This window comes from Mercenaria mercenaria, chromosome 17, assembly GCF_021730395.1.
Source record: "Mercenaria mercenaria strain notata chromosome 17, MADL_Memer_1, whole genome shotgun sequence".
Taxonomy (NCBI): domain Eukaryota; kingdom Metazoa; phylum Mollusca; class Bivalvia; order Venerida; family Veneridae; genus Mercenaria; species Mercenaria mercenaria.
Window position 1 is genome coordinate 51697011 of NC_069377.1, and position 23006 is coordinate 51720016.

A 23006-nucleotide genomic window follows, 5' to 3' on the forward strand; every position below is an offset into this window, starting at 1 on the left:
TTTCCCTTTAGAAACAAGCAAGTCGCACAAATACCATCCCGACTAGACGGATTTGGTAAGTCTATTGTTGCAAGAATCTGGTATGCCCGATTCCGGTAAAAATGATAACTAGACTATAAAGAGCTTTATGACATGCTGACATAAAATTGAACTGATTCTTTCCTATCGAAGTATATACGACGCCTGCTTTAAAATGGCATGCGATACGCAATAAACAAGCGAGAAACTGCCTTTTGATTTACGAAACAGATTTGACGATCCAAGACTTAAAAATCGAAACTTTAATAGAGACTTATAATCATGATTAGGAAAGAAAAATCGCTGGTAAAAATACTTCAACACTAGGCACGTAGCTAAGTTGGAAAATATGTCGTCTGCCTCAACGCTTTAGCGCGCATCTTTGTCACCTATGAGTTAAGAAAAGTGGACATTTATAGCATTTTAGGGGACATTAATGTGAAATGTAAGGTTCTTTCGAAGTTCCGCAGTCTTTTGGCCTATTCAAAAGTGACTATTGCAAAAGTATTTACGATCCAAACTTACGAATCCTGTATTACTAGAGCTTTGAAAAAAATGTGATTCATTACATACTATGACAGAACAAAGAAATCACGCATGTCATTCTAAAGACACTGCGTAAAATATCAATACTTTTTCTATGCGGAAAATGACTGTTTATTTTTTCTCGACCAATAATTTTTGCACAAATTGAAATAAAATTTTGGAGTAATTAAAAAACGCGCAGTGCAATGTTACAACGCTCAACACAACCATTTTCTTCGGGATAGTTCATGAGTTATCCTAAAGACGGAATTTATGTTATTTAAATAGAAGTAATCAAAATTTATGAAAATTATTGCCAACTGGTTTAACATGATTTGGATGAATAGGGGACCCTTTCATCGAAGCAGTTGGTAGCCTTTGAACATAATGGACCTTACTCTAGTACTTTACACGTTCACAGGTAAGTGGTTATCATTTTTATCAACGAATATTTTATGACCTCGCATTTTATCTTTAACAAAATCTTCGAGAGAAAAGAAAGAATTAAACACACTATAAACTGCCTGTTTGGATTCCTATTTATTTAATCAGAAATAGTTCTGATAATTTACTTTTTCGGGTGTATGTCTGTATTTTTTTTAATCTTAAGATGCTTTATTATACTCCGCTATTTATTCTTGTTCGATTTTTATCAACATGTATGATACAGGAAATGATAGTGGATTTCTTTTTAATTCTGAATGTATTTAATCCATTAAGTAGTATTATAATTGGAACAGTTCAGTCGTTTTGTACAGAAAAAAAAAACATAATATAAACGTAAAATAATAAAGCGTTGTTACACTGATAAAAATGACCATAACTTGGACTTAGCTAAAATTGTTATATATTTAATTTATCAGTTTGAATAATTTAATTTGTTTTAAGAACAGTACAATTAGAATTTATCATGTTGTTAGGTTACAATGAAATATATCTTGTTAAACTTAATTTCAAGACTAGAATTTATATTTTATTTCACCAAAGAAAATCATCAGAAACAATATTTGGACTTTTTCAAATTAAAAGATTAGTATTTATGATAGCTTTATTTTATTTATTTACATTAATAGACGAGAAGATTAGTCGATAAAATATATAACTTTGACCACTTTACAGTGACCTCGTTCCATTAAGAATATTGAGGGAAAAAAAGAAAAGAAACTTATTATTATAGGCATACACTTTTAAACAAGAAGAAGAAAAGAAATAAAGTTCCTAGATTTTTAGTCGTGATTTATAATAAAATACACGGAAGGGATCTAACGAGTGGTTTCTTTTTCATTCAGATCGCTTTTTGCGCTTTGTCATATTGTGTTATAATACAGTGCACAGAATAAATGAATTTGTAATAAATGTTCATAACATGTAAGTTTTATCAATTACGATGCATGTTATATGAAATACTTTCTCCGAAGGTCATTTCTACGGCGTGTTTCTATCATTAGCACCAAGCCCTTCATTGTATGCATATCGTGCAGACACATAGGTTCAAAATTTGTCTAATCCATTGACATTTTATGTACGTTAATGCAAAGACATGCCTTTATAAATGAGATGCATTAATTTAAAATCAAACTTGAAAGTGTATTTATTCTTTGAATTAATTTTGCTGCATCAGCGTACAAAAATCACTTTTGGTCAAAGGTCATTCCGTTTTTGTCTGAGCGACCTATGCAAAAAAACAACAATAATGTCAGGAGTTATGTTTTCCAGGACAGTGGCGCACAAAATTTGATTAATGCACTGCTTTTCAAAGAAGCTTACCTTTACCCGGCTAAGTTTCTAAAATGGATTGGTCCATCATTAAGTTTGAGCCGTACCACTTGTTAATCAAAGGGGTGTTCACTGAAAATTTACTGATTGATTAGCAAACAGTGCAGACCATGATCAGACTGCACGGATGCGCAGGCTGATCTTGGTCTGCACTTGTCACAAAGGCAGAATCACAAGCCGCCAGCAGGCTAAAGGTTAAGCATATAGAGGATATTTGTTTGTACCAGTGTAAGACTGAAATATCTTTCACGACTGAACACCAGATGCAATATTTTCACGAGTGGCAGAGCCACGAGTGAAAATGTAAGATATGGTGTAAATGAGTGAAAGATATTTTTGTCTTACATGTATACGAATTTTCTTTTTATTTCATATTAAATTTACCCATTTTATAGTTTCTTATTAGAAAATACCAGATATATTTCACTCTGATATTTCGATAATTCACTGAAAAACACTCTAATGAATACTAGAACAACATTACTGTTACAGGCGTACAAATATATCTTGTTAATATTTCGCGACTTATAAGTTAACAAAACCGTTTTAAGGTTATTCTTAAAGCATTATATATCTAAAACACAAGAGAAAAAAATATTAATAATTAAAAAATCAGTAATACTGATTTGTTGTTTTAGAATCAAGACAATGGAGAAATTTGGTGTGTATTTTTTCAGTCTATCCATATGGTTATACATTATGTATTTTTTATAAAACGTGACTTTTTAAATATTGTTTAAATTAGGTATAGAAATTGTTCTACGTTAGACCGGTCAAAATAAGAACTCTGAAATACTGGCCCCGCCAATATTACAACTGTGTCTTCGTGCATTGAGCGGGTTCAGTTAAAAATCTGTTTAGTGCACAAATCTAAATGACTGATTCATTAAAATTATGATGTCAACTGATTTTATTTTGTTGTTTTTGCTGACTTTTCCAACTAGATCCCAAACATTTTATGAATTAAACAAAACCTTTGCTACACAAACTTCAGATTTTTTTTTCAAATTGAGTTGAATGGTGGACTCAAGTTGTGTAAAATAAATGACTTCATTTTAACAAATTTTACAATGGTAAAAATCAACTATAAATAACAAGACCCCATGCAGTCAACAATAGCAAAATACTTGCTTGAAGTGTAGTATACTTTATTAAATCTAACATTTAACGGTTTTTATGACCACTATTACTTACTTACATCTGAAGATTTGAAGCAATATTTGTATTATATAATTTATACCAGTCCGTTGAATCTTTGGGAACATTGGTAAGAAATAGTAGTGCCGTGATGGCTACACATTCACGCTTAAACAACTGCTTAAAATTTCTTGTCTCGGAAAAAAACAACCCAAAAGACAATTGAAATAGAACATTACTGGATCATTTTAAGATTTTGTAAGTCCAAATTGTTTGATAAGTTACGTAACATACCCGTCCGTGAGGCATTTTGGCTTGAGTTAGCCTAATTTGTATGCTCTTGGTTTTTAAGCATATCTGTGATACTTTAAATTTATTATAGTGTTTTCAAGCTTACAAAACAATATATTATAAGTTTAATTATAGTACCGCCAAATGCAAGATCACGTGCAAGTTAAATAAGTTTACACGTGCATTATGTGGCTCAGTAATTTGCCAATAGTATATGTACGTAAAGCATCAAAGCAGATGGTTAGCTGTAACAAAATGTCAACATATCATTATGACTGGATAAATTACTCAAGATATATTTGAAATATGAAAGGGTCTATAGTTGGGAAAGTCTATTACAAATAGTGCAATGCATAGTAAGTTACAATGTTTTATAAGATCCCTAATTTTGGTAAAATTAAAGTGTTATTTATGCTTTTTTTGTCGTAAAATGCAATATATACTCTGTCTAGTATTAAATTTGTATTATTTTTTGCCCACACGCAGGAGAGAGACTTAAAAATATGAAACGGAACTCCTTGTTACATCATGAATCATTGCACTTTAACTTTTTTTGCACAGATAAAAGAAAAAATACACCTTAAACTTGTTTTTATTGGCCAATAAAAAGAACTTCCGGTTAACCACCTACACGTCACTTGAAAAAGCGGTCAGTTCATAGCGGATTTGAATATGTAAATTAGTTCATTTAAATACATGTATGTAAATAATCCAGTTATCTGTATTCATTATCATACCCTGTTTAAGACGCACTTATGTTGCATTAGTTTTATTAAAACCAGTGTGAAATTTCTAACTTTCATTTCAATTTCAAACCATTACCCAGTTATACGGTATACATCGATTATTAATCTATATGACTTCATGAAATAAAATTTCAAAACAAAAATAACCAAAAAACTAGAGTCTATTCCAGATGTACAACGTAATTGATGAATGTTAACATTATAAAATAATTTGAGCCGTGCCATGAGAAAACCAACATAGTGGCTTTGCGACCAGCATGGATCCAGACCAGCCTGCGCATCCGTGCAGTCTGGTCAGGATCCATGCTGTTCGCATGTCAAAGCCTATAGCAATTAGAGAAACTGTTAGCGAACAGCATGGATCCTGACCAGACTGCGCGGATGCGCAGGCTGGTCTGGATCCATGCTGGTCGCAAAGCCACTATGTTGGTTTTCCCATGGCACGGCTGATTTATAAAAACATTGACGTAATATCGTACTCCTTACATGGAGCAATTTACTTGTGAGCTCATTACCTTTTTCTTCATTTTGTTGATGTAGTTTCATATAATAAACTAGACTTAGTCATTTCCATCTTTTTTTTGCATGCGTAGGTTCACTTTTTTGTCTTATGATCTGATCAATATGAACGATGACAAACAGTGACCAGCTCGGTTCCTTTTTTATACTGGATCTGAAATGTAAAATGTATTACCCAAAACACTGAAATGCCTATTACAACAATGACCCTACAATATGAATGACTAAACACTGTCTACAACAGTTGGAGCATTAAAGTAAAGCCCCATCTACATATCCCTAAGATAACGCCCCATTGACCATAGCCCTCAAAAGTAAGACTCGTAACCATAAATAGTGAAGTTGATCGAGTCTCTTAGAAAAGCGTTCTAGATATGAGCCGTGCCATGAGAAAACCAACATAGTGGGTATGCGACCAGCATGGATCCAGACCAGCCTGCGCATCCGCGCAGTCTGGTCAGGCTCCATGCTGTTCGCTTTTAAAACCTATTGGAATTGGAGAAACTGTTAGCGAACAGCATGGAGCCTGACCAGACTGCGCGGATGCGCAGGCTGGTCTGGATCCATGCTGGTCGCATACCCACTATGTTGGTTTTCCCATGGCACGGCTCATATGATTTGGACTGTAAAAATAGTTTGACCGTCACAGACATACTTGCAATACGTGAAGTCATATTGTTGCGGTATTTGATAGGGACTGACTGTCATCAGCATTATTATGTAAAGTTAGCGCATTGATTCTGCTAGAAAATATGTCCATGTGATAAAATAAGCCCATCTTTCTCTTGTAAGCTCTAATCTGTGATATTGTTCCTTGTCATGATATGAAGTCCCCTAGCAAATATGTTCGCGTTGGACTATGGGTATTCTATAAATTTTGCATCCATTCAGTTTACTTGAAAAGTTGGCGATCTTAGGGAATCGTGTCAAGGCTATAATATCAACATATCTATATAATTTTGACTATTATGAGTATTAACCGCCAATCCATTCAATAAGTGTGCCATTACATGACACCAGAAATAAATTTTCGTATTTTATTCTTTAACTTTTGACTTTGGCCCTACAAAATTAAGAATTGATCTATAGACAAGTCAATAGTACACACTATTGACTGGGGATATATATAAGGAGTCGTGCTATAATAGCACGTAACTTTGGAATCATGGCCTTTCAGTAAAAGTTGACCATCCCTACACACATACACGTATATCCTACTTGAAAAGATGCTCATCCTGCGACAGAGGGCTGACGCTGTTAGACTGACAAACTCCGTGCCAAAAGCAAAAACTTGTAATTTCTCTTATTAAGTTTTGAATAATTATTTTATAGTGAGAAATGCTTTGCTATAAGAGTTATAATTTAATTGGCCAGGACATTACTCAACACGACTGAGCAACCAAAATTAGTATCTTATCAATTAAAATAATTTTGTGTACATGCTGAAAAAAGACTAAAAAAAAACAACAGCATTTCAATTAATAAAATGCAAAACACAGGAAATAACTAATTTACCTGTAGGCAATAAAATTTATGATTCTCTGACTATAATTAGGCTACATGTCAAGTCTACAGGGGTTTTATGGACCCTTATCAGACTGGACCAGACAGGATCTTGTATATTGGGGATTAAAAAGTCTGGTATTGGGGGGGGGGGGGGGTCACTTATATAGGAGATTTTCTTTGCCTTTAACTGTATCGGCATAAAGATGTAGTTAACCATATATAGTGCTGATCAATGTCGATGTTAGCATGTATTCTTCTGGGAAATCTGCTCAGTTTTAAACACAGCGTTTATGCTGTAAAATCAGCGATAATTTTAATATGTATTTTGTTCATCCTTTGATGCACTGGCTATCTTTGACATCGTTCCATTCCTACAGACACTAGTTGCCAACTTTTTCTTATCTTTCACACCATTACCACTAATCACTTCATACACGCACATGAATTTCACTAGAAAATTTGTCCATCTTCAAACTCTTTTTGTGTCATAACAGTTATGAAAGTGACCCATTCTTGCATGTTGCCAGTCTAAGTCAAAATGGACAGCTACGGCTTAGAAATTATACATTCGCACACACATTCTTTTCATAATTTGCCTAATCTTAGACACCGCGGTAATGCCATCTCTACCATAAACTGTTGCCCATAAACAGACTAAATAACAAAAATAATCAATAAAGCAGCAATTCCTTGACCCATGAAAACCGGACGGGAAAGAACCCAAACGGTATTATTTAAAAATTATTAATGTCACTCGATCTTCCCTACAATCCAAAATATTTTATTGTGAAAAATGAAAAAAAATCAAAACAGGGAAACATAATTCGCCCGGAGAAAAAAAGGCTTGAGACCTTATGGGCGTTTAAGGTACAAAAAGTGTAAGTACGCAAAATATCTCAATGGTCTATATGCAGCCACAGAAACATTATGTCATGACACAGACATTGGGTATCAGACAACAAATATCTCATGAGATTTTGTAATTTTCATTAGTTCAAAGCTGGTCACGTGGTGATCTTCTACATTTCTGAGGAGGGTCACTGTATATTTTCATGTCAATCTAGGCCATAAATAAGTGACCGATAAAACAAAATAAGTGTAGGGTTTGATAGTGACCCTCCATGGAATATGATAAATAAGGTACCCCCTACCCCATTTATCATACTGGCCCCGCACATTTCCGTGGAAGGTCACAGTCAAACCCAATGAATCGATGATTGATAATGTAGCCTATCATGCCCAGTTCTTTCTTTTTTTCTAAAATAGAAATGAGCCGTGCCATGAGAAAACCAACATAGTGGGTTTGCGACTAGCATGGATCCAGACCAGCCTGCGCATCCGCGCAGTCTGGTCAGGCTCCATGCTGTTCGCTAACAGTTTCTCCAATTCCAATAGGCTTAAAAGCGAACAGCATGGAGCCTGACAAGACTGCGCGGATGCGCAGGCTGGTCTGGATCCATGCTGGTCGCAAACCCACTATGTTGATTTTCTCATGGCACGGCTCAAATAAGGCTAACCCATACAACATTTACACATTTAAGATTTACGTGTGAGTTTTTGTTTTTATGGGAAATGTATTTTTTTGTTAGAGCCCATTATAAGAGCTGTTGTAGTTATTTTTACTGGATTATACCGAGGGAAGGCGCCTTTCATGAGATCTAATATCGCATTGTTTTGTAACTGTTTTTCTTTTATCATATTTGTTTCAAAAATATTTAAATTAGATAAAAAAAATCAGGTAATGACACCATTTATGTGCAATGACTACACAATATATTATTTACAACACTATTTTGTAAGATACATACTGTACAAATAAAATTTTATTCGACAAATAGAGCTATGAAATCAGATATTCTTTATCTATATTGACGGAAAGCACAGGTGTTTAAATCTTAAATCACCTTTTTGTGAATGCATAACATTTATAACACCAAGGATATTTGTCACTATTTCTTACTTGCCAAGACTAGCTGAGTTTTTTTTTCTTATTACACTAATCGAGCCTTCTAAAAAAAACCTCTCTATATATTTTTGGTAATTTGTTTTCAGTATTGCAACCAGTAGATCTGTGAAATGTCAATTTCAAAAAGAGGCAACTTAAAATAAAATTACAAAAAAAACCCCAACAGATGAATGTTTTCTTTTATTCAACGAGCAAATGGCATGGGATGCAGGGTCCCTGATATATGGTAAAACATCAATTCAAATTTAAATTTATTTTCAAATTGTGACAAGAAAATAAAGTTGTATTTGTGTTTACATGGTTTGTATGCCATATAATACATTTCGCTCGTTCTAAAATTCTCAGTCATTTATGCGTATTTTTGTGACTTTTTAATTTCATACATGCAGCCTTAGTAATATGAAATTAATTGACAGAAAATATTGAGGATGCCATAGAAGTACATCGTTAACCCTTACCCTGCTAAATTTCTAATATGAACTTATCCATCTTTCAGTTTGGACAGTACCATTAACTGTTAAAAGGGATGCTTACCAAATGATACTGACTGAATGGCGAACAGTGCAGATCGTGGTCAGACTGCACAGATGTTGATCTGTTCGTCTGTCTGTCCGTTGTGTCTGCTCCATATGTATTTAACCGCGGGAAATATTTCATGAAACTAGCATCACCTGTTAACATCTTCGACACGACGTGCAGAGCGTAATAGGTCCGCGGACACAATTGGAGACTAAAGGTCAACAGCTTAAATTTGTGTCCGATCCATATTTTCTTACTACTGGAAAGATTTTCCTGAACGTAGCATCAATTTTATACTTCGTCATAACGAATGTATAACCCAGATCGCAGGGTAAAAGGTTAAGGTCACACTTGATAGTCAAAGGTCATTATTCCCTGTGTAAAATCTGCGTGTGAGTGTATTAATCACCTTTCGTGATAGCTCTAGTTTATTTTATGCCGATAACTTTCTCGTGCAACTTAAATACGTCCGATGACATCTCGTGTTGTGTTCTCCGCTTAAGAAGGTTCACTTTTGTTCTTAAATGGCCTAAAAGCACACAGAGTTAACTTTTAAGTACATTTTTGTATTCTTTCATTAAGATCTCTCTCTTTTTTTCAAACTGCAATATTTTGCAATTTATACATTAATGAAAATAATCTGACGCGTAGATAATAAAACTTAACATTACTGATATAGGGAAACCTTAAAAAAAACCTAAAACTTTCAACATGGACACAGCTGTCGACCACATCAGAAAACTGACAAAAACAGCGAAAAAAAAAAATAAAAAAAAGACTGGACCTCCTGTAGGTAAAAGATTTCTGTGGTCCTCGACTGAACTCGCTATTAAAAACGTTTCAACATTGTGCTACATACGGCCTCGTTTCCTTTAACATCTGTGATTTCAGCAAAATTCAATGTCATTTTGTAACAAAGTAAAAGGCTGTTTTTCTTTTACAAAAATCTGTGTAGAAAATAAACATTCTGGCTGGAAGCAATATAGATTTTTATTCAGTTATTATCAGTTTGAAGGTTTTATACAGTTGTAGACCATCTAAGGGTAAAGTGAGCATTGTTCTTTCACCTTTAGCCTGCTGGAGGCAAATGATTCTGCCTTTACGGCCAGTGCAGACCAAGATCCGTGCAGGCTGATCATGGTCTGCACAGTTCGCTATTCAGTCAGCAAATTTTCAGTGAACACCACTTTGAATAAATGGTATTGCCCAAATTGAATGATGGACCAGTCAATTAGGGTAAAGGTTAAACCTGGCACACTCTCGGTTACGAGTTAGACGCTCTGTCACTACAAAAATGCGTCATCTTTGAAAATTTAAGCCGTTTGTGCATATGTAAATTAATTTTCAGTTTTTATTCAAATGACTTATATGAAGAATGGAAATGCTTATTTAATGCACGTGAAAAAAAACAGACTTCAACCGAAGTATCTTCATCAGCATCATCATAATAAAACTACGATATTCCTATAAAATGCACTATTTGTTTATTGCAAACACATAAACAACGGTATATGCGCAGGGAATGCTCGGTCATTAAACACTTTAGAGTCGGTGTTCTGTGAAATGGTTTATAATTTACTACGAGATTTTACGAGCTTTTGATGAGTATTTTATGCGATGCAAGCGGCCAGGATTGTAGAATATCCTTTAAAAGGTTTTATGATGTAAACAATGCAAAATTCATTGTTGCTGTTTGGCGGGTACTGATGGGTCTGTTTTTCACAAACGCTAACTAACCAAAAAACGTTCTTTGCTTTTATAACTTTATTAGTTGCGCCTTGCTATATAGATCAAAATCTAACTGACTGGTTTCTTGTCATTTTTCAACATTCACCCGAACACGAGAATCCCATGTAGTCAACTTTAAAAACTTGTCCCGTACTCAACGTTCTGTGGTGTTGGTATTTCTGGCTTTTCGAACTCGAATCTTTGGGAAAATATGTCTTGGATTCACCTGTTTTTATAATTTGTAACCAAGGGTGCTACTAACTTAGAGTACGGCAGGTCGCTGGTTCAGTGGCCACGTCATACCAAATACGTAAAAAAATGGTACTAACAGCTTCCTTGCTTGGCGCTCAGTATTAAGAGGATAGTACTAGGACTGGTCAGCCCGGTGTCAGTATAATGAGACTGGGTAGGTTATCATGTCACGGGTCTACGGCGTGATATTCCAGTGAGGCAGCACTATAAAGTTGGACATTGTGCTCACTGCTACAAGAAGACACCGTCGTTTATATAACTGAAACATTGTTAGAAAAGACGCTAAACCCGAAACACACGCACGCGCGCAAAGCTTGTCAAACAAGAACAAATTGGGCGTACTTAACAGCCGGAAATTCACACAGATTAAAAAACACACACACACACACACACACCATGTTCTTATGTTATCAAAATGCATGACTGTTATCTCTGTATTGTCCCTGCATTTTCCACATTAGCTCTGAGTTTATCATATTGGCTCAGCTGAATTTGGTATTGTCTGTGCACAGTCCATCTAATATTGTGCCCAATATTGCATAGTTGAACAATAATAGATTTTATTAATCTTATAAAATTTAACGAGATAGTTTGAATAGTTCGATGTATATGTTAAGAATCAAATGTCACTTCTTTCTCTTGCTGATCTTAACCATCTGGATGTTGTGTGCGCAAAATAAAATGAGACACGCCAGGAGAAAACCAACATAGTGGCTTTGCGACCAGCATGGATCCAGACCAGCCAGCGCATCCGCGCAGTCTGGTCAGGATCCATGCTGTTCGCTAACAGTTTCTCTAATTGCAATAGGCTTTGAAAGTGAACAGCATGGATCCTGACCAGACTGCGCGGATTCGCAGGTTGGTCTGGATCCATGCTGGTCGCAAAGCCACTATGTTGGTTTTCTTATGGCACGGCTCAAATACATTTTAATTATAATCATAAAATCTCAGGGAAAGTATGAATTACTACTTTCTATTTTGATTTCTCATATCAAACCCTCTAAATCATTCAGTAATTATAACTTATCACTGCTGACTCATTAAATATATACGCGCAATAGCCCATCTTTTAGTCAATGTAAAATACAATATCCCCCATTTGGTTTTCGGAGCAACAAACGTCAAAATCTGTGTTTGAAATGTTCATCACTAAAGCAAATATTTGTCAAAAGAACCTTTATCAAACACTCATTACCACACAATTTAAACTAATATGTTAAAATTTCTCCTCATTTTGACTTTTGTTGTTTCTCATGTTTTTATTTAGACCAGCGTTATCGTTTGGAATGCCGATTTTATATAATGAAAGTTAGAAGCGACTTTCATTTTCTGATAATTTGAAAATCTCTGATTATGCCAAACTTTTTACATTGAATTACGTACGAAAATAAAACATGCTCAGTTAAGTCAAATAGACACAGTTCAAGTTAGTTGATGGTGTAGCCAACAGATTCCAACTTCCTCTTAAGGGTATTATATCAGGTATAAGTACGGGCACACGGGTATAACCGCCGACCTTTCGCAAGCCAACTGGATGGCTTCCTCACTGAAAACCCCGAGCAATACTTTAACACATATGTGAGAGATTCAGGAATCATGAAAATATAGTTTGTAGATACCGTTTGACACTGAGATTTATGTTTTTATTACCTTTTCATTTTAATAAGGTGAACCTGGTCTTCTGTCTGGTATGACAATCATTGTCTGAGACAATATTTAAATGGACATTTTTTGCCCCCATGAAGACTAAAAGACTAGATATTTTGTAGAAATGTTTTACTGTAGTGGTAAATAATTCCATTTCTTCTTACCTTTTTCACTGTCGATTTCATACATAAAACAAGAAAACAAATCTTAATGACGAACTGCATAAATATGAATTTCTAATTCGTCATTCGTTAAATATCTGAATATATACAAATGCATGTGTAATAACTCATTTCTTTAGACGATGTAGAGTGTAAAAACACAGTCTCCGTCTGTCGGGTCTCGGAGCAACAAATGTCAAAATCTGTGTTTGAAATGTTCATCAACTAAGCAAATATTTGTCAAGAGAATCTTTATCAAACAGTCATTACCGCATGATTCAAACTATAACATGTTGAAATTCCCCTTCTTCAAGCTTTTTGTTGTTTCTCATGTTGTATTTAGACCAGCCGTATTATTAGGAATGTTTATTTTTGTACGGGTATTCAATGTACTTTTAGTTTTGGAATTCATAAAATCTATAATACCGACAACTGCAGTTACTTTTGTGATATGATTTTATACTTGATGCATTTTAATAAGTTAAACTTGTTTATTTTGTAAAGCATTGGTAACAAATCTGAGTACAAAACGAAGCACTGAGTAAGATAAAAAGATGAAGGGGCTTTGAACGCGTGTGCAGGTTATCAAATGTTGAATGATAAAGGACATATCTCTCACTGAAAATGAATATTAGGGAAATATATACAAAATACAACTATACGCGCAAACGGTCATACAGAAGTCTCTAAACTTATTGTACTATCAACACTGTATTAAGCAGTCGGCCAATAGAACAGGACGATCTGGCTTTTAAAGACGGGTGGCTGGTAAAGAAAAGTTAAACAAAATCAGTTCGGAAAGTTAGCTGACTAGTTGCTTTAGGTTGCATAATATGGGTGGCCGCTAAGACAGGTTCGACTGTACATATATGTGTCGATTTAAATTTCAAATTTGATTCAAATTTTATATTATCATGTAAAACGTTTTAAATAGATACGAAATGTAAGATTGTCCATTAAGAGAGATCATTACTCTAAAAACAAGGTTGTTTGCAGAATGTATTTATACCGTATTTTGTACACGAAAATTTCTGCTAAGTCACGTATATTTAGTATTATTTTGTTAATAAAACGTTAGAAACGCTACAAAAAATTGAGATCAACCAAAATATTATTCTGCAAGGTTGTCTATTCTAACGCGGCGACTTACATACCAAACAATGTCTAGGTGCCCTCTTTTGAGAAACTCGCACACATCTTTTATCTGTATACAAATGAGGAAATTGTATCTTTAAGACATTATGAACTTCTGAAATATTATCCCTGTAAAATACAAAAATGGAGTAAAACGTTAGAAACGGATGTGAAATGATTTTAAACAATATTTCACATATTTCACATTTTTGTCAGATAGCAGTTTATATATCAAATACTTGTATAAATAAAAAAGATCCAAATTATTCACCCTAAACTATGAACGAAATATGACTTGCGGTCGCGAAAACCTGCAATTTCATTGAATCGGATATTAGACCCTCTTTAAATAAAATAAACTAAACTTTCGTTGCAATAAAAGTGTAAGCAGCGTATTTATTTTACAATTAAAGACTTTACTGATCTGATCAAATTTCAAAAAAATTACAGTGCATATTATACGCCGGAATTAATTTATCAATTAGAAATTTATCAACTTCAAGCATTTGTCAGTTTTCGATTTATTTCGACATAATCTAGACTTTCGTCGAACTCATTCTATTGAACTGTTAAACTGTGGTTAACCATTGGTATGCATGTTAATTACGAGAAATATAATAACTCTTTACATAGCAGATAAAAGGAGTTATAAAATACTTTTAATTTTTAAAAGTAATTAACATTTCAGTTTTACTATAAAGTTATGCATGAATCCATATTATAAAACAAGATTCGAACGGTGTTAATTAAGTGATCTAATTGTTATATACGTGCATGTATTCTATAACAAATACTAGTCAGACAGAAAATAATCTAAACTGGTAATATGTTGATTTCTGTAGGTGGGCCCTTGTTTTTATTTCATTGTAATACCCCAAATTTGACATTTCGGTGGTATTTCAAACACAGAATGTCTGCATTTTCAGAAATGTAAACAAGGCTCATTGCACATGAATTAATGCACATAATGTACCAGAAGATGCCATTTTGAAGAAGTATCTTCATTATGAGATGCACGACCTATAGACCATGCTGTTGTTTAAACATCATTTATGACCATTAGGCATACAAAGCCTGGCTATGTTTTGCATAGAGCAAAGCTATTATTTTGTAACGTTCAGCGTGCATCTCGAGTTCTCTTATTCATTGTATAACATATAGCGACTCTCTTTGATCAGTTTAACACATTGAACTTTTTACGCTGCACTGCGGAACATTACATTTATATTTTCGATGTTCCTATATATGAATTATGATATAGATACTTACAGATAAAAACAATAAAAGTGCCGAAGAATGCTTGCAGTTTGTAATCAAACAATTGTATATTATAAGCTAGTACACAAACACAGTTTAACAGGTGTATCGCTTTGAGGAATTATTGACGCAACAAATGCGCTTCGTTTGATATTTCAACTGGAAAACAATTAATGCATATATCTTTATGATCTTCTATATTTTGATCAAATATTTAAAACAATGTTACTCCTAATAGAGCCACGCCTGTAAAGGTCAATCCATTTTCCTCCACGACTGATTAATCAATGGAAAGTTGAAATATCTTTACAATTAGAATAATTTACATTTTTCAAAAAAAAAAAAAAAAAAAAAAAAAAAAAAAAAAAAAAAAAAGGAACAAAACTCTCCTTTAATCAGTAGTGTGACCGTGAACTACGGCAATGAATAAGCAAGAATTAAAAAGTTCGCTTGGTATGCGTTTGCACGTAGTTGTCTTGAAAATGAAACGGCTCGACATATTACAGAGGTTAGATGTAGGTTAACAAGAAATCAATGGTAACGCTCTGACATACGAAAATAACAGCTCCGGAAACTTCTCCGTTAGTCCGTAAAAAGTCAAAACTCTGCCAACACGCATGAGCGAATCTCAATTTCAGTGTCTTTGTTTAAATAATTAAAGTTGACACCATTTTTTTAAAATCGGTTATACCAATTTTATAGTACCCCTTTCATGATGAAAGCATTTAACCTTTAGCCTGCTTTTAAAGTCCGACTGCTCTGGCGCCCGCTTTAAGTGCGGGTAGGTCGTGGGTTCGATTCCTGGCTGCGTCATACCAAAGACGTGAAAAATGGTACCAGTAGCTTCCTCGCTACATCTAAGCATTAAGTGACTATAGTTCTAGGACTGGCTAGCTTTGTGCCATTATAATGTAACTGGATGGGGTGTCATGCTACATGTCTATGGCGTGATAATTCAGTGAGGCAGCACGATAGACTTTGACATTGTGGACATTGCTATAAATAGACACTGTCGTTTATATGACTGAAAATGTTGAAGAAGACGCTAAACCCGATCACACACACGCATGCACGCACGCACGCATACACTTAATGTCTGATAATGATAATAAATAATAAAAATTTATAAGAAGATCCTTCGGAAGCATAAAATGCAACCAAGCCATATAAAAGCAAACTAATTTTGATTGGTTCTGTTCATGAGAGGTAATAGAAAATAAAGACCACACTAAATCTGAATAAAAGTGGTTTCGTTGAGGAGACCACAGGAACCAACACAGGAACCAACATATTAGCATTAGCATCCTTGTAAATTACAGAAGAAAGGAAGGCATTAGGGGCGTGTTTAAAATGATAAAGAAATCCAACATTGTATTATATCAGTCTCGTTGAAGTTTTCATCTCAATTGCGGTGCAGCTTTACACACTATTAGGAACGACAACTCTTGCATATACAGAATGTCAGTAGCCGATAGACTAATCTTCTTTGAGACTAAAATACATTATTGATGTACGTGCAGTGTCAGGATAAATAGTTACCTCATCTTTCTTTATCTTAATGTAACCTTAACATTCAATTCATAATAATGTAATAAAAAAAAAAAAAAAGAAAAGAAACGTGACCTGAGATTATTCCTATAAGGCTAATGATGTAAAATTACACTTCCAGTTCAGCCGAACTTCTGTTTTACATTAGACTTTTTTTGGTGTATGAAAAAGCAGTATAAAGGATAATGGTTGACGTTCATCTCGGTACCGCTAGAATCGTGGTCATGCGGAATATTGTAGGACAATATTTAATCCGTAATATTGTAGGACATTGGGTGTGCCTTTTTAGGTAGAATGATCGGCCTTGACCAAAGCTCTGACGAAGCTTGAACCGACAGCTGTGATGGGCATGTCATGCAAAGAAAACGGCCGAGTGTTTGACTTAAACTCCCAGTCGCGCATGCCCAAATGTTCAGAGTTAGAACATAACCCAGCATGACAACCATAATATATTACTTCCAGCTAGTTTTAGCCTTTGAAGTGCTTTAATATGGTTTAATCGTCAGATATGATTCTCACAAGGGTTTTAAAATCCAGACAGATCCATTAAGACACTTAAGGCGTGTTAAAACGTAAATTATTTTCTAAAATCGATCGCCAAGTTTCAGACAAATAGGCTGATTACCCGGCAACGGGTTGAGAAATTCACTCCTCGTCGTTCGAGACTTTGTCAACGGGACTTTGTCAACACAGACGTGTAAATATGATATATCAGTTGAGAAATATTTAAGATAGTATTGATCTGACGTAGAAAAGATATCATAATTTACCCCCAAGATCATAAATCAAAGTAGTGTTTATCACACAGACATGCAAATATTTTTCAAAAACAAAAATGTAAAATGCAAACGGGATTTTAGAAAAACATAATCTAAACACACTAAATACTTGAGCTAACCCATGTACCTGTCTGAATGACCGTTGTTATTGACGCATTAACTTTGCGGGACCTTCTTTAATCTGTATGAAATGAACAAACTTTTAGAGAAGTGGGCTAGGGGGTCAAGAACAGTGTCACTGCTGAGATTGTAATTTAATACAGGGACCTGGATGCCCGACCAGTTAGGGGCACTTGCACTGTATGTTTTCGGCATAGCTGTGTAACATGGTTTTTGACCTATTTTTAGAGCAATGGGCACGGAACGGGTGTGTGTTGAAAATATAAATAACCCATACGTCAAGTAGTTTTGATAAGCCGTCACTAATATATTGTCATTTAGATATACCGCTTAGTATGAATATTTGCAAATTTCTCATTAAATAGCGCTATATAGATGTATTTACTTCACTTCACAATCCATACCATCGACGCCCTTTAATTTTCTTGTTTCAAATTTCTTGTAGTATAAAATCTGCTAGAGCAAAAATATTTCGAATTCGAACTTTCTATCTACACCAATGTATGTTGCTCATTATACATCACTTTTGTGAAAGCGATGAAGTTGTCCTTATTTTTTTGTTATATGTTTTTGGCGATTAATTGGATGCTATTAGAAAATATGCCATCTGAGCACAATCTAATGAAGCTAGAAAAGTGCAAATTTACGTATCGCCATGGTTACTAGAAGCTATTATAAGAAATAATTTGAAAAGAAAAAATTTAATAATTAAAAAAAGCGAATAACATATTTCATATTTGTAATGTTTGTGTTTTTTATTCAAATATTTTTGGGAGTTTACCGACTAACACCAGTAATGCATGATCATTAAGCACGTGCTTATATCAGTGATTATAATGTGCCCATATTGAAAATGATTTATTTGAAATTTGTCGCCATTCTTTGTTTTAAAGAAGAGAAGAAAGTTGGAGCTTGAGAATGACATGTTTGTAATCTAAACAAATGAAAGGCTCCATCGGTTTATAAAGGCATAAACTTGTTTAACATTATATGATGAAAATTTATCATTTTCAAGGAGACTGTAAGGTCAGTTAGTGCGCCAAACCCATGCCTGTTTGCTCGGGTCATGCTGTTGGCGATATTTCACTGTCTTACTTGGGCGCCCCTGCTGCTAAGAACTGTTTAATGTAAGAAGAATATACGAGACAAAACGTATCTTTTTTTTTTAATTTCAGGTCTTTTTCACATTACATACAGTCGTTTAGAGAACAACCTGGTTCAGATCGACCTGCAGCGGTCACGAGTTCGTGGGTACAGCCAATATGTACATTTTATTCAAAAACCCACATGGACTCGCACAGGGGCTTGTGACAGCCAAGCTGTAGTAAAAATTGATTTCTCAGGACCATATAAAGGGGCAGAACTCTCGTTACACTATGGAAAATCTCCACGCTCATGGACGTTAGATATTTCAGATTCTCCAACAGGTGATGGTTACGGTGGCGACGATGGTACCACCAGCAATATGGCTGAGGTTCAAATCCTGAACCGGCAAATGCGTATCTATGGCAACACTCTCCCTGGTTACATGGATGCCAGTAGCGATGGTGGGTTGCTTATTAAAACTATTGACGGATTTGCAACTAAAGGATCAAAAGCAACAATAAGTGTCAGTGACGAACGAGTTGAGTGGAGTAGGGGCAAAATAAAGGATAAATTAGAGTCAAAATTTCTGTTCACACTGAACGGCCAGGACACGTTATATGGTGACATAGATCATGACGTATTCTTTGGATTTAATCGTGTTGTAGCTGGAAATTTTCGAAATGGATCTGGGCTGTGTTCCGTGGCGATTAAACTGATTACGTTTCCAGGTATGTTTTATTTAGATTTAGATTTCTATGTAGTGTAACATTAAAGTGCACTTGATAAAGCTTCTTTAAATGTTCCTCTATTATAATTACGCATTAAAAATCACACTTAATCAAAAGAAAAAGTGAACAATTGTAAGATCATGAAAAACGTTTCTGTTTTTCGATACCATGAGGCACAGCAAACGTTTTTTTTTTCAATAATACAGAAGAAAAACTAAAACATAGAAAAAAGTTGAAATCAGGAAAATTAAGTTTCTTGTCCATCTTGAACAAAAAAAAAACATTTAACATAATCGAAAGATAATAGCAGACTCGACTTGACTAAGTTTGTTCATGGGAGGCAATGATATTATGCGAAACCCCCTTAACACGCCTCTTAATAGTGGTTTAAGCGCATTTTTGTTATTCAGAAATATTGAATGGATTCTATTACCTTAAAGGATCAGCATATATACATCTAAAATTTTTTATTATTTGAACATCTACTGTGAAAGAATGCAGTCAGTATGTGCCTATGAATCAATATAGTTTTTATTTCAGAAAGGGACGAAAGGACCAAACTCGGGAAAGAACTTTAAAAATAATTATGTTTGTTCCTCTTCCGCGACCAGTTCCATTAACGAGTAGGTAGTCTTTTAATAAAAACGTCTTAATAATGCGTGATGTAAAATGTGTCAATACCTCTCGCATTTTATTAGTCAACTGTCTCGATAGCTTAAAGCACACACACAAAAAAAGCCGTGGACTTGCACGTTATTGTGATTCAGGTTTAATTTATGTATTAAACGCTTGCTACCGTCTGTGTGTTATATCGATGTAAAACTAATTATTTAGCTAAAGTAATATTAGAAAAAAATGTATATAAAAATTCTAGATGGAAATTTTTCGGCAGTGTAAAATATTAATTACCAATTTCATTGAATAATTGTATGTAAAATTCTATCATGCAATTCACACTTAACTGAAAGGCATCCGTTCACAAAAGGGGAATTACCGCTATACCCAATAACCCGTATATGTCTATAAAATGTATGGAAGGCCGGTCCGGCACTCGAATCAAAAGTGCAGTATGCCGGATACGATAAAAATTAGTTAGAAGATATAAATTGATCGGAACACAGATGATAGCCCGATGTACTTTTAATATTTGCTGTAATGCTACAGCTATGTCATCCTCTGTGTGCAACCTGAGAATCATGCTAATTGCAAAATTTTAAATGAGAAATTATTGCTTTGAAGTATCAAAGTAATTTCAAACGTGATTTTTAATTAATTTAGTTTAGTAACAGGAGACAATCATACGAAAATGTGTACAATATTTGCCGCGTTCTTAACGCACTCGTAAAACACAAGTAACCCGCGATGGAAGCCAGCCCAGTTTACCTCCAGGCAATTTAACATTCCACATTTTGTATTCAAGCCTTTACGCATTTCGCATCCTGACATTTAGCGGTTAATACAACACACATCGGCCTTCCATAAAAATATCACATAACACCATCTGCTTTAACTATATGCGTTACATTATTTAAAATTACCAGTATTTAATTCACTATTTTGTCGGGATGTTTTTGATACATTTTATGATATCGTAAATAGCACTTCATTCGCACGAAAAAATAAATGAATTCACCAGTCGCGATATTATATCTTTATTTTATCTCCGTGAATTCCCACCTCACAATTATTCAAAAGCATTATACGTCTACTGTGAAATTACTTTATAGTAGCTCGTCTTGATATCTGGATCAGGAAAATATACTTAATGTGTGGTCTTTGTTGAAATTTACACTAAATCATTTATTTATATGTAGCCAGACGTTCTCAATTTTTTGCGGATATTTTTTTTTCATAGGAAATTCATCTTTTTTGCCTCATTATTAACAATCAGAGAGATTTTGCACCCGTTGTTTGAAGCTGTTTGTTTAGATTTTAAGGTACGGGCAGACCTTTGATTAAGTTAAGAAAAAAAGAAATAAATTTGGACAAGAGAATAATGTACGGGCAGCCATGTAAAGTCGGTCCGGGCTGCATACAAGCAATTCTTTTTATGCTCCATAGGCTATTTTTGTTGTGTTCAACACTATCCAAATGGAGACTGATAAAATATTTTTATTGGCCAAGTTTTAGTTAACTTTTGAGTAAATTAACTGTTCTTCCACGAATACACATACGTCCGAAACAAAGTTAACACAGGCTGATAGCCCCCGCAGTCTTTCTTAATAAAAAACCCCATTAACTTACATAGAGCATTGGAAGGTAAATAAAACATTTTTTATATAAATAGAACATGTATAAAGTTTAGGAATAAAGGGTTATTAATATCCATCACTCACCCGATTTATTGTATTAAACGCGTTGTAAAAAATATAGGGGACTTTATCCGCCACTGCGAACAAATTTTGGAGGGATTTTTGAAGGATGGGGAGACTTTTGCCGGACACTTGCACATACTAAGCACCTGTGTTAATTAAGATTTTAGAAAGTTTCCACTTTTAGTTACCATATCAACTTATCTTTCAAGATTGAAGATTTTATCAGCCACGTGTAAGTTATCACCCGGATGAAAGCATGCGTTATAATTAATATCATTTTCTGCGGAGCTGTTGTCATAAAAAGCTATTCAAAAAGCGCATAACTTCTGTAAAACAGTCGCATCTCATTCGTTTTTCACTACCCGTTTAATCAAAGTTAAAACACGTTACCGCCACATCTTGACAGCTAATTTATCTACAGTGAAATGAAGCGCCCTAGAAAATTTTGTTGTATCACCGTTAAAATGTTTATTTTTCTTTTGATTGAGAACCTGATATATCTAAAACTTTTAAGGTTTTCTCATCACTTTGAATGGAATTCCCTCAAACAAATGTGTGCATGAGTATCAAACGTAAGTTCAATCATTGCGGCAAATAGTTTCACAGTATCATCACGGCTTCGCGCAAGTATCTGAAAGGAACACTACATTTTGCAAATTGAGAACACACACACACACACACGCACGCACGCACGCACGCACGCACGTACGTATACACACGAGAAATTGGGTCCAGATTTCCACCAAGGACCGGAAGTGATTTTTTTTTACCGTGATAGGCTTGATATCATGTAAACTTACATGCAATAGGTCTTTTCCGTGGTAAAGGTTCCTTTCAGTAAGTTTTGCTCTGCACTGTCCGAGCAAAGGGGTCTTATTCATGTAATAACGGGTCATAGGCTATCATAAAACGATTCTGTAAATGAAAAATTTCACAAGACTTTGACGTACATTAACTACAGTAAAAACAAAGCAACTTTCTGATTTGCCGTTTTTCTTTGTCTGTCGGGGTTTCCCTTTTCAAAATTCTCTGCGAAGCTGCCATTTTTCATTACTGCCACTGAATTAAAAAAATGAACCAAAACAAAACAATAATAAAGAAAAAATGATAAAGAATAATGCAATAAAATGACCGTAATAGTATGTTCTTACCTAATTGTGAAATCAGTTTGGAATGCAAAAAAAATCTTCTATTATGCTATTAACCATTTGTGGTCATATATTGGTGTAGACTAAGCTATAGACATAA

General features: G+C 34.5%; 1 protein-coding gene across 1 annotated transcript in view; it reads left to right on the top strand.

Moving 5' to 3' along the window:
• Positions 1-306: 306 nt before the first annotated feature.
• The window catches only part of LOC123536510 (signal peptide, CUB and EGF-like domain-containing protein 1), a 68939-nt gene continuing 46239 nt past the window's right edge, over positions 307-23006 (top strand). The window contains exons 1-2 of the mRNA XM_045319726.2: positions 307-964; positions 18805-19443. Coding sequence (XP_045175661.1) covers positions 931-964; positions 18805-19443 — 673 coding nt within the window. The 5' untranslated portion in view covers positions 307-930. The remainder of the gene's footprint in view (positions 965-18804; positions 19444-23006) is intronic.